This window comes from Dermacentor albipictus, chromosome 8, assembly GCF_038994185.2.
Source record: "Dermacentor albipictus isolate Rhodes 1998 colony chromosome 8, USDA_Dalb.pri_finalv2, whole genome shotgun sequence".
In the NCBI taxonomy this organism is placed as follows: Eukaryota; Metazoa; Arthropoda; class Arachnida; order Ixodida; family Ixodidae; genus Dermacentor; species Dermacentor albipictus.
The window spans coordinates 29008166-29023253 of record NC_091828.1 but is presented as its reverse complement, the minus strand read 5'-3'; the positions used below and the strand labels follow the sequence as shown (position 1 = coordinate 29023253).

At 47.1% G+C, this 15088-nt stretch overlaps 1 protein-coding gene across 3 annotated transcripts in view; it reads right to left on the bottom strand.

Annotated features, from left to right (window-relative positions):
* Positions 1-15088, bottom strand: part of LOC135905269 (uncharacterized) — a 94003-nt gene that overhangs the window by 39721 nt on the left and 39194 nt on the right. For 2 of the 3 annotated variants that reach the window (XM_065436287.1, XM_070522775.1), the window contains exons 3-4: positions 13324-13382; positions 2056-2199 (exon numbers count right to left, since the gene is read on the bottom strand). In XM_065436287.1, coding sequence (XP_065292359.1) covers positions 2056-2199; positions 13324-13382 — 203 coding nt within the window. The remainder of the gene's footprint in view (positions 1-2055; positions 2200-13323; positions 13383-15088) is intronic. The other variant, XM_070522776.1, reaches the window with a different exon arrangement.

Sequence of the window (15088 nt, the reverse complement as noted above, 5' to 3'; positions counted from 1 at the left end):
AATGTTGTAAAGTTTTGCTACGGCGTATGTCATCGAGTTTGTACGAATAAATTGGTGCGGGTTATTTGCCTTGTACAGTTTCTAAGTTTGCACGTTGGCTGCAGACCGGAATCATTTGGACGATATTTCTGAGATATCAAGGATGTCGCGTGCCACCGGCTTCCTGCGCGACGAGAGACCGAGGAAGCACCAGCGGCCACCAAGGCTGAGCCGAGTGGGGCTGAGAGAGCCATACAGGCTGCACGCCGCTCGCCGAGGGCGAGGCCCGCGCGTCACCCGACTGGCTCGCCGACGACAACGACTCTGGCCTCGCGGGGTCGCGTCACCGTGTCTGCTTCGACGAAGCGTGCGCCTTACGTGGCGCCGCAGCCAGTGGCAATCTAGGCGCCGTTTCTTTGCTGCAGACGCCGGCTCTTCCGCTCAATGGCCCATTTGACAGTTTCTCATCAAAAATCATCTCTCTCACCAACGTTCGCGTTCTCTGAGGACATTGTATGTGCGAATCATTCAAGCGGTGGTATCTATGGCCAATATGGCAGCAATCTGTTTTGTCACTTCGTGTGGCTTTCTGGGGATCTTCAAGATCTATATGTCCATTTCTTTTCTTTATTGGACACGAACATGCATCATTCCTCTATGCATCGAGTTCATCATGTTCACAGTAAGCTATTGTTCTAATTGCACGTAAAGGATCGTATCCTCCTTAATTCACCTAATTTCGCCACGGTACGTTTCTCCTTCTCCTGAAAAATGCGGTAACATTGCTGGAACGCAACAAGCAATTTTGCGAGTCGTTCCGCACTCAAGTGATCTGCGAAATATTAGTTGTGCAAAAATGAGTCATAATAATGATGTATAACTGATCAAAATACGGCGTGCAAACCTTGCCGACGTCGTCGAAAACTAAGTCAGGCGGCCTTCGTATCGTAAGCTTACCAATAATTAAAAATTGACCAGTGTACCTACCTCTACCACCTGGCAGCATTCAGTGTTTATAACTCCACTTCGACATGTTGCCTTGGAAGTATTGCGTTTTAGCTGATCGGTATATTGATTTTATCGTGCGTTTGTCAAAGGTCACGTTAATTGTTATTTGTAAACTATTGTGTTTTTTATTTATGTGCCTTCACAGACAAGGATAATTTACAGGTTGTGTCAAGGGCTGCTGCAGCTGTGAGCTCTTCAGGATCCGCTAAGCGCAAGAACACGAGTAAGTAGAAAATGCGAGGCCCATATATATGATACTCCCGTAAATCGCAATATGCCAAGTGGAGTGACTAGGTCTGAGAAGCTGTAACGATGAGTGCATATCCTTCGTTCCTAACTCTGCATCTGTACTTTTGTTTCTGTACTCAGAGAACTTCTTTATCGCATAATAACTTCAAACAAAGGAAAATATTACAGTGCTCTAAATAACGGCGCCGGTCACTCACATAGACTGCGGTGAAATGAACACCAGGATGTATATGGAGCCAACACTTAACGAAGCGATGCATTTTTGAAAATATCCTGACTGTACAGTGCTGAGACCTTAAACAACAAAAATACCCTTCTCAAGTATGAAGCGCATGTTTTTATTCATACAACATTCAGCTGACGTTCCAGCTCGTACGTTCCACGTGCGAGAGCTGGAACGTCACCATCAGAACTGAAATTTGATGACCGAAGAATGCCGGTAGATCATTGCTGCTTCGTGGGTCGAAAAAAAATCTGCAGCAGAAAAAAGCGTTTGCTACAGTTTTCTTCTTTTGCACGAGATGCTACAGACTTGACGCTGAATAGCCGATTTCGCGGTCACTTTCGGGATGCCGTTTAGAACATTGTCCGATTCCACAGTATATTAAAATCACTGATTTTGTCAGCTCTTACACAAAATAGCACAATTTCACAATGTGTGCGAATGGTGTAACTAAATGGTGTAATAGCACATTTCACGAATGGTGTAACTCCTATGCGTGAAATTAGTCTTATCAAAACAACCAAGCTAGATGGCGCAAATTTTGTAACGTGCAAAGCGGCTGCTAGATGAAAGAAAAAACAACTTCACGTACTCACCTTTATATCTCTTTCGTAGTAGCTTAAATTGTGATGAATTTTACCAGCTGAATATCCGAGTGGGCGTGATCGTACACACATAGGATAATCAGATCTTCCATATGTGCCGCGGCTTATCATGAGTTCACCTCTGCCCTGCAGAAGCTACATCGAGAATAAATATTTGTGTTACCCCATATTTGACGTATGACCAACCTTCGGCCAAGCTGAGTTATCTTGAGCAAGGCTAAGGCTGCAATTTTTACGACACTACCGTACATTTTTCACTCGCCTAAGTCCACTTCTGTCACGTATGAGGTGTTTATATCACGTAGCTGTGCACTTTATGTAAAGAAACAAAACTACTTGAATTGAGATCATGCGTGGGCTGCCTGAATTGATGTAAGCTTGTAAGACATACTCATTCAAATACCTTACAGCAGTAGGTTTCACATCTGTATCACATGGGAGAGCATAAATAATAAAGTACATGAAATCTTTGAGGTAGGGCATCTAATAGTGATTATACTCTCCCGTAAAAATAAGAAGAAGAAGAAGAAGAAGAAGAAACTTTAATAGTCCGGCAGTTCTTGCTCTGGTGGCCTCAGGTGACGACTCGAAGTCCTTGGACTCGAGCGGCATCTTCGGCTTTTCGGGCGGCCCAGGGCTGGTCTGCCAGCTCTGAACTTCTGATAGCCACCTCCCAGCGGCGGCGACGCCTACGGAGAAGGTCCCCGGCGGCTCCCGCATCCGGGGCGGCTTCGGGAAGAAGCGAGCTCGAGCCTTCTCCTACCCTGGCAACGGCCGCGATTATGGATGCGTCGCCAACGCAGCTGGTTTGATTACCGTTGTTACCGGCACACTCCCAGAGCATGTGTCGCAGCGTTGCTCTCTGTCCGCATGTTTTACACGTGTCTGTTGAATATAAACGCGGATAGCAGTGGTGTAAGATAGCGGGGCTAGGGTAGGTGTGTGTCTGGAGCAAGCGTAAAGTTATGGCCTCGTTCCCGTTCAATTTATTGTGCGCTGGCGGGAATGTGCGTCTTTCGAGTCTGTAGTGTTGGGTGAGGTCCCTGAACGTGGTTAGGCGATCGCCCCACGCCCAGTGTGTTTTTTGTTGTTGTGTTTCTGTTGTAGTGTCCTGATCCGGCAGATCCGATGCCCCGCTCTCGGGGGCGGAGGCGGCCACATAATCAGCGGCGGCTCAGCGTGTGAGACCTCGAGCCGTGGCGTGGGCCGCCTCGTTGCCCGCGAACGGAACATCGGTATGTGCCGGGGTCCAGAGGGGGAAGACCGTAGAATTTTGGGGTTGCAAGGGCGATGACGAGTCGCCGTAGTCAGAAATTTGGAGTATGCGGGCCGCTTCCCGCGAGACACGACCGCGCGCAAAGCCGCGGATTGCTGCCTGCGAGTCGCTGATCACGATCGCAGCGTTCGGCACCGCGACGAGTGCTAGGGCTATCGCGGCTTCTTCAGCCGCCTCCGTGTGTCCCGTAGTCACCGTGGCGCTCACGAGGCACTTACCCGAGCGGCCTACAACCGCTATCGCCGGTGCGCTTCTCCCTCCTCCATATCGCGCCGCGTCTACGTACACCGCCTCGTTGCTGTTACCAAACTTCTTCTGAAGGTCGCTTGCTCGTTTGTTGCGTCTCCCGGCGTGGTGCGTCGGGTGCATGTTCTTGGGAAGTGGCGGGATGATCAGGCGGTCGCGAACAGAGGCGGGAACCGCCGTCTTTTCTCCATGCTGAGTGTGGTACGCGATGCTGAGCGACTCGAGGATGCATCGACCTGCCTTTGACCTCGATAATCGTTCGTATTGCGCAATGTCGTGCGCCTCGATTAACTCGTTAAGGGAGTTGTGAACTCAAAGCTCTAGAAACTTGTCGGTGCTCGCCTTGAGTGGAACGCCGACCCCCCTCTTGAAAGCCTTTCGTATCATGCATTCGAGTTTTTTTTTTTTCGGACCCGATCCACCTCAGGTAGGGGGCAACATACGTTATGCGGCTTATCGCGTACGCCTGCACGAGACGTATCGCGCACTCTTCACGCATACCATTGCGTTTTCTCGTGATGCGACGCAAGAGTCGGACCGTGTCATCTACCGAACGACGAAGTATTCGCACCGTCTCTCCGTTGTGGCCGTTTGCCTGCAGGTGTAACATTAGGATTCTCACTTTCTCTACGTGCGGTACGGGAGTACCATCTGCCAATGTAATGCGTATTTTGGAATATTCCCGTTCTTCTTCGCGCAGTGTTTTACGACCTCTACTTGTGGGTTTGTAGAGTAAGAGTTTGGTCTTGGTAGCCGAGCACTCAAGGCCCTTTCCACGCAAGTAATTCTGAACCGCATCTACTCCTGCCTGTAGCGTTCGCTCGACGTGACCGTCACATCCTCCCCCGGGAACCCAGAGGATGATATCATCCGCGTAGAGACTGTGATGTAATCCTTCTATTTCGGGTAGACCAAGTAGAACTAAATTATAGAGTAATGGTGATATGACGGATCCTTGCGGCGTGTCGCACGGACCCGTCTCAAATTCCGGCGATTCCTCGTCGCCGACGACGACGCATGCGCGCCTGCCCGCGAGGAAATCTCTAACGTAATTATACATTCTTTGACCTAGTCCTAATGTTCTAATTGTTTTTAAGATCGCTTCGTGCTTAACGTTGTCAAAGGCCTTTTTGATATCTAAGCCTAGAATTTCTTTAGTGGAGCTGGTAGTGTCGTCTACGATCTGGTGTTTAAGCTGAAGCAATACGTCCTGTGCGGAGAGGTTGCGGCGGAATCCTAGCATGGTATGCGAGAACGCGTCATGATCTTCGAGAAAGTCGGTCACGCGGGTGAGAACTGCGTGTTCCATGACTATGCCGGCGGAAGACGTAAGCGAAATCGGTCTTAGATTATCGAGCGTAACTTGCTTGCCAGGTTTAGCAATCATTATAACGCGGGCCCATTTCCACGCTTCGGGAAGCGAACCCTCTCGCCAGCACTCATTGACGTAGGCCGCGAGTCGGGAGATTGACTCGTCGTCTAGGTTGCGGAGAGTCTTGTTGGTAACCCACTCCGGGCCGGGCGACGATCGAGTGTTGAGTTTGAACAGGACTATCCGAATTTCCGATTCCCTAAATTCCGCGTCCAGTTTCTCATTTGTGACGCCGTCGTACTCGGCGTGCTGGATGATTTCGGCCTTCTTAAAGTAACGGTCACTTATTGCGTCGAGGAAGTTATCGACTTTATATTCTCTGACTAGTCTACGAGTTTTGTGGTCTTGAGCGGCCCGAGTCTACTCCGGATCTAATAGGTGTCTAAAAAGGCGCCAAGCGCTCGCCCCGATCATCTGCCTCTCGAGGCCATTGCACGTGTCTTCCCATTGTGCCCTGCATACCTGAAGAGCGTGTTCTTCGATGCCTCTGTCTAATTGTGCTATGCGTTTGCGCAACGCCTTATTATGTCTTTGGCATTTCCATCTCTTTAGGAGGGCTGGCTTTGCTTCCCACATGTGTAGGAGCCTACTGTCAATTATTTCGAGGTTCGCTTCGGGCACAACGTCGCTAGTTGCTGCGCCTACGTTCCTTATGAGCGTCTCGCTCCACTCGTCTATGTCCGTAATCGGCTCGTCGCCTCGCCCCGCTTCGTCTCGCTTCTTGCGGAACGTGTTCCACTTCATGAGTTTGAGCTTACGACCTTTGCCCTCAGGGTTAGTACCACGACCGCTCGGGCCCGTGCCTATCGTGATCTCGATCAGCGCGTGGTCGCTCCCCAAATCTTCCTGCGTATTTTGCCAGTGCGCTGTTGTAACATTTGAAACGAACGCAAGGTCTGGTAACGTATCGGCACTCACGCTGTTCCCTCTGCGTGTAGGATCGGCGGGATTCGCGATCAGTGCAAGCCTTTGGTCTTGCGAGTCTTCGCAAAGGTGTTTGCCCTTGGTTGTTTCTCGGGTGTAGCCCTAGGCTCCGTGGGGCTCGTTAATGTCGCCCGCAACAAGTAGAGGCTCGCCGCCGGAAGCCGCGCGTGCGCCCCGCAGTAGGTCCCCGAATCTGTGCTGCAGCGTGGGTTTACTATACACGTTAAGGACGAAGAGTCCTCGGCCGCTCTTAGGGATTAATTCTACGAACACATGAGGTATATTTACGCAGGCAAGTTCTCATTGCGCCACAGTGATATTACCAGGGAAGAAGTTTGGGCATGTTGGTGGGTTAATTCAGACTGGGATACATAGCGCAAAAAATGACACAGGGACAAGCAGAACACAGTAAATTTTTGCGCTATGTATCCCAGTCTGAGTGACATTGCGTCGAACGAGCACGGCGGCGACCGGCAACAGGCGTGGCGGGGGAGACGGCCGGCGCGGCACCATCGCCCCCGGCCTAGCGCCACCCGCCACGCGGGGTGTAGCTCGTTTCCTTCTTTGCCTGTTCTCCGTCGCGGTCGCGTCTATGGCTTTGTAGCCAGCAAGTTTGACCGGATGGTTTGTCTCCTGTAAAAGGATCACGTCCAGTTTCGTCTCGCGGCTGCGTATGAATTGCTGGAGATTACCCCGCTTCCTCCTGTAGCCCCGGCTGTTCCACTGCCAGATTGTGTATTGTTGTTTCCCAGTGTTTGTGTGCTTCGTTGCGTGTGTAGCCATGGTGATGCCTACGTTTAATTTAACCCGTCACCATCGAGGCGACTTGGTTGCTGCTGCGGTTGCACCTGCGGTTGCGTCTCTACGTCGGTAAGCGTGTTTTGCTGCTGCTGATTGTGTTGTTGCTGTCTAGCGTACGGCTTGCTCATTGTTCTGATTGGTCTGCCTGCAGCTGGCGATAGCCTCGCTTCAATGTCGTCTATGCGCGCCAAGTGCGCGGCGAACATTTGTGTTATTTGTTCAGAGAGCTTAGCTAGCGCGTTACTGAACATTTCGTTCATATGAGCCGTCTGTTTTGTAAAACGTTCCTCGAGGCTCTTCTCGATGTTGTCTACACGTTTCTGTAGTTTCTCATAACGGCCGCACCCTGTTTGCTCTCGGGCCTTGCGGGATTTAGTGCGATCCTTTTCGCGGTAACGGGACGATCATCGCGTTCATCCGCCGTCTCCCTCGAGCTGCCCTCGTTGTCCGTGTCCTTCCCGGCCGGCTCAGGCCGTGATGGAGTCGGTGATCGAGGCGCCGAGGACGGCGGCATCGTCGTTTGACGTTGCGATGGTTGCTGCGGTTGTGGAGCCTCACCTTTCAATTTGATATTTTCCTCTCTAAGGAGCGCATTTTCACGTTTAAGCTCGGCAATTATTGATTCTAATGGTTCTAAACGTTCTTTTAGGACTCGTTCTATCGCTCGCTCAAGCTCGTTCCCACCGTCGCCGCCGACGGTAGGCCCACCAGAGCGGCCCGCCGAAGCGCCTCCGCCGCCGGGAGAAGCGGCGACAGCCGCCCAGCTCACCTGTTGCCCAGTGCTCCTGTGACCTTGTTGCTGCTATGGCTGCTGCTGCTGACTTTGTTGGTTGATGTAGCCCACAGCTGCGGTGCCCGGACCGCCGCCACCGCGCGTCATCGACGTGCTTCTCGGCCTCTGTGTTCGATTGCGAGAGTGGGATGGGGATCGGGATTTTCCCGCACCGCCCTTCCCGCCGCGGCTAGTTGAGCGTCCTCTTCGATTGTCGGGGACTGAATGACGGTCTATCACTGCAAAATTGAGGTAGTAGCCGGCGTTGCCATTACAGTCGCTGCAGCTGTTGTAACCGCTGCCATACGCTGTGCCTGCTTCTTCCTCTTCTTGTCTTTTTCGCTCTATTTGGCGACGCTTAACTATGTATGGGGTCTTGTATCTCGCCTTGCAACTGCGGCCTCCCGTGAAGTGTCCCTTGCCGCACAGTCGACACCGCGGCTCGCATCGATGGTCAGGCGATGGATACTTTCGTCCGCATCCACGGCAAATCTTGTCGCTGAGATTGGGGCAGACGTCGGCGCGGTGTCGCAGCCTTCCGCACTCGTAGCACACGTCAATCTGCTTCCTGTAGAGGGAGCATCTGACGAGCATAGGTCCTTAATATACATATCTCGGTACGTGGAATCCGTCGAACAAAACGATTATGTTGTCCGTGTTGCTCATGCGTTTCGCGTGCAGCACTCCGGGCTTGCGCTGCGTTACTAGATCAGCGATGATGTCTGCCGGGCTCTCGCTCTTGGAAATATTCCTAATCAGGCCCTTGGAAGTGTTCTCCGGGGCGGCTTGATAGCTATTCGCCTCGAACTCTCAGTCTCCAATGCAAAGCTTGCTAATGGCTTCGTAGCGTTTGGCATTTTTCACTTTGTTTTTTTTTTCACTTTTGCGACTCCTATGTGGGACACTTTTTTATCCATTTGTGTGTTTAAAAACAGTAATTGTTGAGTGCGCGCACTTTGTGCGCTGCACAAGGTCTAAGCTATATGTTGAAAAGAAAATTAAAGCCGTCATTTTAAACACCAGGCGTATACCTTCACTCCAGTACCTCGTATCAGCGCCACACTTTGGTATATTATTTAGACGTGCGCATTAGTTACTCCATCTAGGGCGAAAGCCTTAGGTGGCTCAAACCCTGATGATATTGAAAAAAAGCGGTGGTCCCGTCATGCACTTGGCCTTTACGCACAATACAATGGCAAGGACACGCACACCCTACTTATTACTACTACTACTACGCCAACAAACCACCCAAGTAACGCACATCATGAAGAGCATTACAAACCACCCTCAAGGACCCCAAGAAGAAGATGTACATGGAATCGTGCAAGCCCTAAAAATTAGCAGATCAATCTACCACCGCCCTTATCATAACGTGACTCAGACCGAGAAGCACAATATGCACACCCGCACTATATGCACTATAGCCAGCACTAAATGCACTATAGCCAGCACTGGGACTACACCTACAAGCGTCCACGCCCCTCCTACTATGACTCGGAGTGCACAGCACCATCCGAAAACTAGTCGAGGGTCACCTTAACAGCCAATTGCAACGCCTCCAACGAAAAATGCAGGGGTGCCTCAATCTATCCCTGCTATAGGATAAAACACCGAGAAAACCACAAAAGAAAGACCATACACTTTTCGCGCTTAGTATTCGAAACAAAATTTACGTGGCCCCAGTTCCCTGGAATATGCAACCTGACCAACACAAAGGTTGTAGACAGGCAAGAGCGCAAACCCTAGCTTGACTCTTTGGCGATGACGCTTCGAACAGACCGGTCCTATACATTGACGTGGCTAGGTACCCACAGAGACGTGCCCTGTGTCTAGTCGAACTGGGTAGTAGAGACACTCTGAGGGCTTCGGCCACGCTCAACTATGTGCAAAGTGGCACGGCGGAAGAGGCTGCTATCACCCTAGCCAACGTACGCGTTTGAAATATACTGGCAGCGGATGGGCCCAACACAGCGGTCACGGATTACCAGATCACCTGCAGAACTGACACAATGGATGATGACAAGCACGCACAGCGCGTCCTTACATCATTGCACCCGACAGCGTTATACAAGGTGCGTATCGTCTCGACATCTGGACACGCCTCTCTCTATGGTAATGAACGCGCTAATGCGGTATCCCGAAAGATCGCAAATTGGGCGCCACTACAAGAGCTGTCAAACCCAGACGACTGACCGACAGAACCACTGAACTACACTGAAACTCTACAGCACAACAGAGATCGCAGCAAACCCCACCACATTATTGGCAAATATATGGATGGTTTGATGAAGAAAATTGTTTTCAAATGTACGTTAGCTTTCATAATGAATAACAGACATGGGATATTTACATTCTTCTCATTCTAGAAAGACGACAAATTGCGAGCAATGATCTGCTCAGAGAATGTCACTCATGTTGACCCAGTTGCGTCAATCGATGTCTTCTTTCGACAAAACTTCAAATGTCTGCGGCGAGCACATTCATAGACAAGGATACACACACACACACACACACGCACGCACACACAGACACACACGTATATATATATATATATATATATATATATATATATATATATATATATATATATATATATATATATATATATATATATATATATATATATATATACATATATATATATATGTATGTATGTATATATATATGAGCCCGAAGAAAACGGGCTAACCAATGAGCTGGATCAGTATTAATCTTGTAATGAGAAGCTACAAACACCATGGACAACACATGAGAATTTACTTGTACTCAGTAACTGAAATAAAGAAATCGTAAATTAATAAAATTGAAAACGGATGAAAAAACTTGCCGCAGGTGGGGCACCATCCCGTCTTCGCATTACACGTGCGATGCTCCAACCAACTGACCAACCACAGCGGCGTTTTCACAAGAAACCCTACCTCTCTACAACAAATGCACGATCTGAGGCGGTTAACTACTACTAAATTGAGTTGATAACATATTAGACATTTTCCTATTTGATGTGACCATCTTTCTTTGACTCTTCTTTTCGGTATTCGTACTTTCTCGGCCGAGGAAAAACTTGCTACACAAGAGATTTCAATCAATCAACAAATCGAAAAGGGAACTTCATCATTTGATCTACAAAAATTTATATTGGTTCAGTGGTTGGGCCAAAGCAAAAATGATTAGCAATCGCGTACTAAAAACTACTGATAACAAATACAGATAAGTGCCATACATAACTAGTGATTAGTAAAAAGCTAGTTTTCCCATATGAAGAACCACTCAGTAATCTACAATAATAAGAGAACACGCACGTCAGATAAAAAAAATTATTAAGCAACAATTCCACTCTGTGAAGGTGGATGACCAGCGAAGCCGTAGCAAATCCCACAGGGCTAGACAAGGGTACACGCATTTATTTTCAGCATTTCCTAACGCAGTGACGATAACTTTGTGAGTATTGTGGTGTGCACTGATTGATTTGGTTCCTAGAATATTGGTCAAAGTTAAACATAGAAATGACGGTTGCAGAGTAGTTGAGTGACTGGGATTAGTGTGATACTCCAAACCAAATTTTTTCTGTCATAAGCCACGTTAAGCCTTTCTTCTCTGGTTTTAAAATGTCTACATTTAAGTCTCCAAAATGAGCGCAGGGGTAATGTCATCATAGTCAACCAATGCAAAGTGCACGGCCATGAACGTCTTCACATTGGCACACTTCCAACTGCAAACACAGTATCTGATAATGTCAAATCGATGCACGTAGGCCACTACTTGGTCGATTAGACCGGATCGGTGTGGCATCGCCAGCGATATGTCTGCAGTGCGAAACGCGTAAACCACCCCCTTTTCGGTCCCGCCACGTCCTCATTTATATCCCCGACAACGACCAAAGTGGTAGTGTCATCGCAAGTAACGCACGCAGTGTGAGGTACCATGAACTTTCTCGCGTTATGAGCCATTGCATTTTTTCCTAGCTTACAGGGGTATGAGCCAGTGATGGTGACAGCTTTTCTTGACGGACACGAAAAATACACTCAGCTCCGACCCTGACATGCAGGCCAAGGTCATCAAGGGAGCTGAAGAAGCCGCCCGGGCCCAGGGGCTCCTCGCTGCCCAACAACAAGGTCACCCGTCAGTACCTTGTTTTCAAATGAAGTATTTGATCAATCACACAACCTTAGCTACATACAGCTTCGCTATCCCAGAAGGACTATGGGTAGCACACACTAAGAAACGTACATCAAAAAAAGCTTAAGACAGTGCTTCTGTAAAAAGGAAGTAGCGCTTACATATTATGTCGAAATTTGTTGCAAGTTTTATTTCAAGAGCTAAGTCATTCCACATCTTAGCTTCAGAAAATTCAGTTAGCCTTTCTACGTACACCTTGAAGCATATACAGGGAGATGAGGATTTATTTATTTATTTATTTATTTATTTATTTATTTATTTATTTATTTATTTATTTATTTATTTATTTATTTATTTATTTATATGTTGTTTGTACCTCAAGGGTCCCGCGACGAGGCTTTACATAAGGGGAGGGGGGCGCATGAATGGCGGATAACAATGATTGTTGAGTAGAATTATGAGCAGTACATAACTTCTTCGATGGCATTCTTGAAATCAGCGGGTTCTGGGACTAGAGCTTAGCTGCAGGTAAGGTCATTCCAGTCGTCGGCTGTGTGTACAAAAAAAAATGACTTCTGGAATGTAGGAGTGTGGGCACGATGCGGGATGGCGCTGACAGGATGGCCGGTGCGTGCTGTGCGACGCGCTGGTTGGATGAGCTGGCTGTTTCGGGGTGAACCAAGGAAAAGCTTGCCGTTGCTTGCATGTCGTGTGTTTAACGATGCCAAAGTGAAGGCGTAACCAGGCATAGGTGTTTTGTGTTTATTATCTTGCTTACTAGGCAGGAGACATTGTAGTTCAAGATAGTTATAAACGACACAACACGTAGTCTGTAAAAGACAGGGCTACTTGATGGTGCAGAGTGGTAAAGTAATGATACACACAGCCCACTATTTTAAAATGAGTGACTGTGTTAGGTAAGTTCCGAATGTTTGGCCTCAGCATTCGCGACAATAGCTAAGGTGGCGGTAAAATGGGCTAAAATACAATGACCCTAGCAAAGTTGATTCAAAGTATATCGTGCACGTAGAAAGTTTAGCAGCTGAAGGAGAACTCTCTACAAACGGTGTTGGTTCGGTCTTTCCAATAAAGGTCACTATCAAATTTACCTTCCAGATATTTATTGTTGTCAATACGTTCAAATTGCTCAGTTGTTTAGACATATATAGATTTAGATATATAGATTTAGATATGTAGATAAAGATTCGTGAATGAAAAATAGTGCGTTTGCTCTTTTCAGCATTTAATAACCTTGACGACGTCTGAAGGTTTAGAAGCTATGGGTTGAGTTGCATTTATCCGGTGCATAGCCTCACAATTCAAGACCGTGATGCAGGCGGGAACCTTATAATTTTCTTCCAAGGCCAACGAAAGCTATATCTTTACAAATGTATTGGTGACAATTTGCAATTGTCCTTAGGCACTTAGCAGCCGCTAATTCCGCGGAAACCTGCTTTGTTACAGAAATCAAGCAGCGCTAATTTTTTTGTGGGCTGTTCAAAATGACCACATGTACATAAACTATCTGGATTGATCTTCTCCATATTGACATCGTTAAACTCCTCAGAATAGGCGAAATGATATCAAATATGTTCCTCGATATTTGTCTCATGCACTGATCAACACACTATTCAGAGCCCCAGGAGCCTGTTGGGTACAGAAAAGTGCATCAACAATTTACTTCTTTTCGCGCGAAATGCTCCAATCAGTTATTATTTCATTGAATGAATTAAGAAATCTTAATGTACTCACTTTCTCTACAGTCTCCCAAATTCTACCTTGTTTTGATTTAAATCCAAAACCATGAATTGCTAAAAAACGGAAAGAAATGCAAAAGAACGTGTACAATAGATGCACTGAGCATGTGCTGGTGGGCTAGTAGGTTAAGCATGATTACAGACGGCGCCGAATAAAACAACAAACGAAGAAGGGAGATACGAGACAAGCGTGTAGGCGCCTACATGCTTGTCTTGTGTCTGCCTTCTTCGTGTGTTGTTTTATTCGGCGCCGTCTTTGTAATGAATGCACAACCGTACTGCTATGCAAAACCATCTCACTTGTCGCAACGCCACTGTAGAAGTGTTCTCATTTTTATATCTAGGAAAACCGAGAAGGAGCCATTTGCAGGGATGATCCTCTAACGTAGTCAAGAAAATTTAAGAATATCTTGCGGAGGCAATAGTAAGGTAACCACGTGTTGCAGTATTATATACAAAAAAATTATGTTGGTGAGCACGCGTAAAAACAATCTTCTCGTAAACAAGCCATACGTATATATGACAACCTTATACGCAATTGCCTTGTTATTTTGTCCTTTCATTTTATTTGCAGAAGGTGCTTGTCATGCAGAAGGTCATTATCAGTTATGGCCTCCTTTCACAGGATGTGTTCACTTTATGTGCATTGTTATAGTAACAAGAACAACGTAAGGAAATCTATGTAATTTATTTTTTTGGCGAAGAAATTGTTTTATAGAGATTATTCATGTTCTCGAATGGAACTGTCTCAATGAAAAACAGTAACATAGATCGATGATAAATGATGGCGAATAATTTATTTTACGTGTATTTTACCCTTCGTGAACACCACGACCAATACTGTACCCCACGCGAGCATTGCTTTTCTGCGCAATTTTAATAGGATTGCAACAAAGCTAGCTTGCTGAACCATCTGTGTAAAGCTCATGCTCGCAAATCTCGTTTGAATAGGATGGTTATCTGCTAGGTTCCTCCCGTACTACGGCACCTGTGTACCGGGAGCAGGCGCTCGCGCAAGCCAGCAAAACCTCTTCTGGGTCCACGTCACCATATTGATATTATCCTACGTGAACATTGTAGCCCATTCAAATAAATGTAAATTATGGCTTTTTCGCCACGCTTTCATTATGTTGTGAAGATTTATTTTAACCTGTGCTGGCAGGCACTCTTATTTTTTTAACTAGCGATTTTGAACTAGAGCTCGGTGAAAGATATTGTCAATGCCAGAAAGGTAAAAAAACAGGCGCATTTGTTCCCACATGATGCCCATGCAATATGACCACTTTTAATTCTTTGTGTGAATTTCCTTCACAGCATCCTACAGAAATTTTAGATACCTATCTCACGGTACGTTTTTGGTCACCTTATTCATACTCAGTAATGATGAAAAATTGTGAAAAGCAGAAACATTACGTGAAATGTATTTCCGTAGGACATCTAGGGTGTTTTATTCTACACACTAGTGCAGCTATGAAGGATAGTGCAAAATTGAATAGGGAGTCACAATGCAAGAAACAAACGAGTGAGGGCTCAATACTGCTGTACCCGTGAGTACGAATTAAACAGGAAGAAAATCAAACAGACGCATAGAGAATTCGCGCAACCATATTAAGTATTAGTCTTATCTCACAGAAAAACTATCGCATACCTAAACGCATCTAAGAAGGAGCCATGGACATTAACAATTACGCCAGGTGGGGTAATGACTTTCTCTCTAAGCCGTTATACCTGCGTGATGCGACAGCTACCCTCTCAAGAAG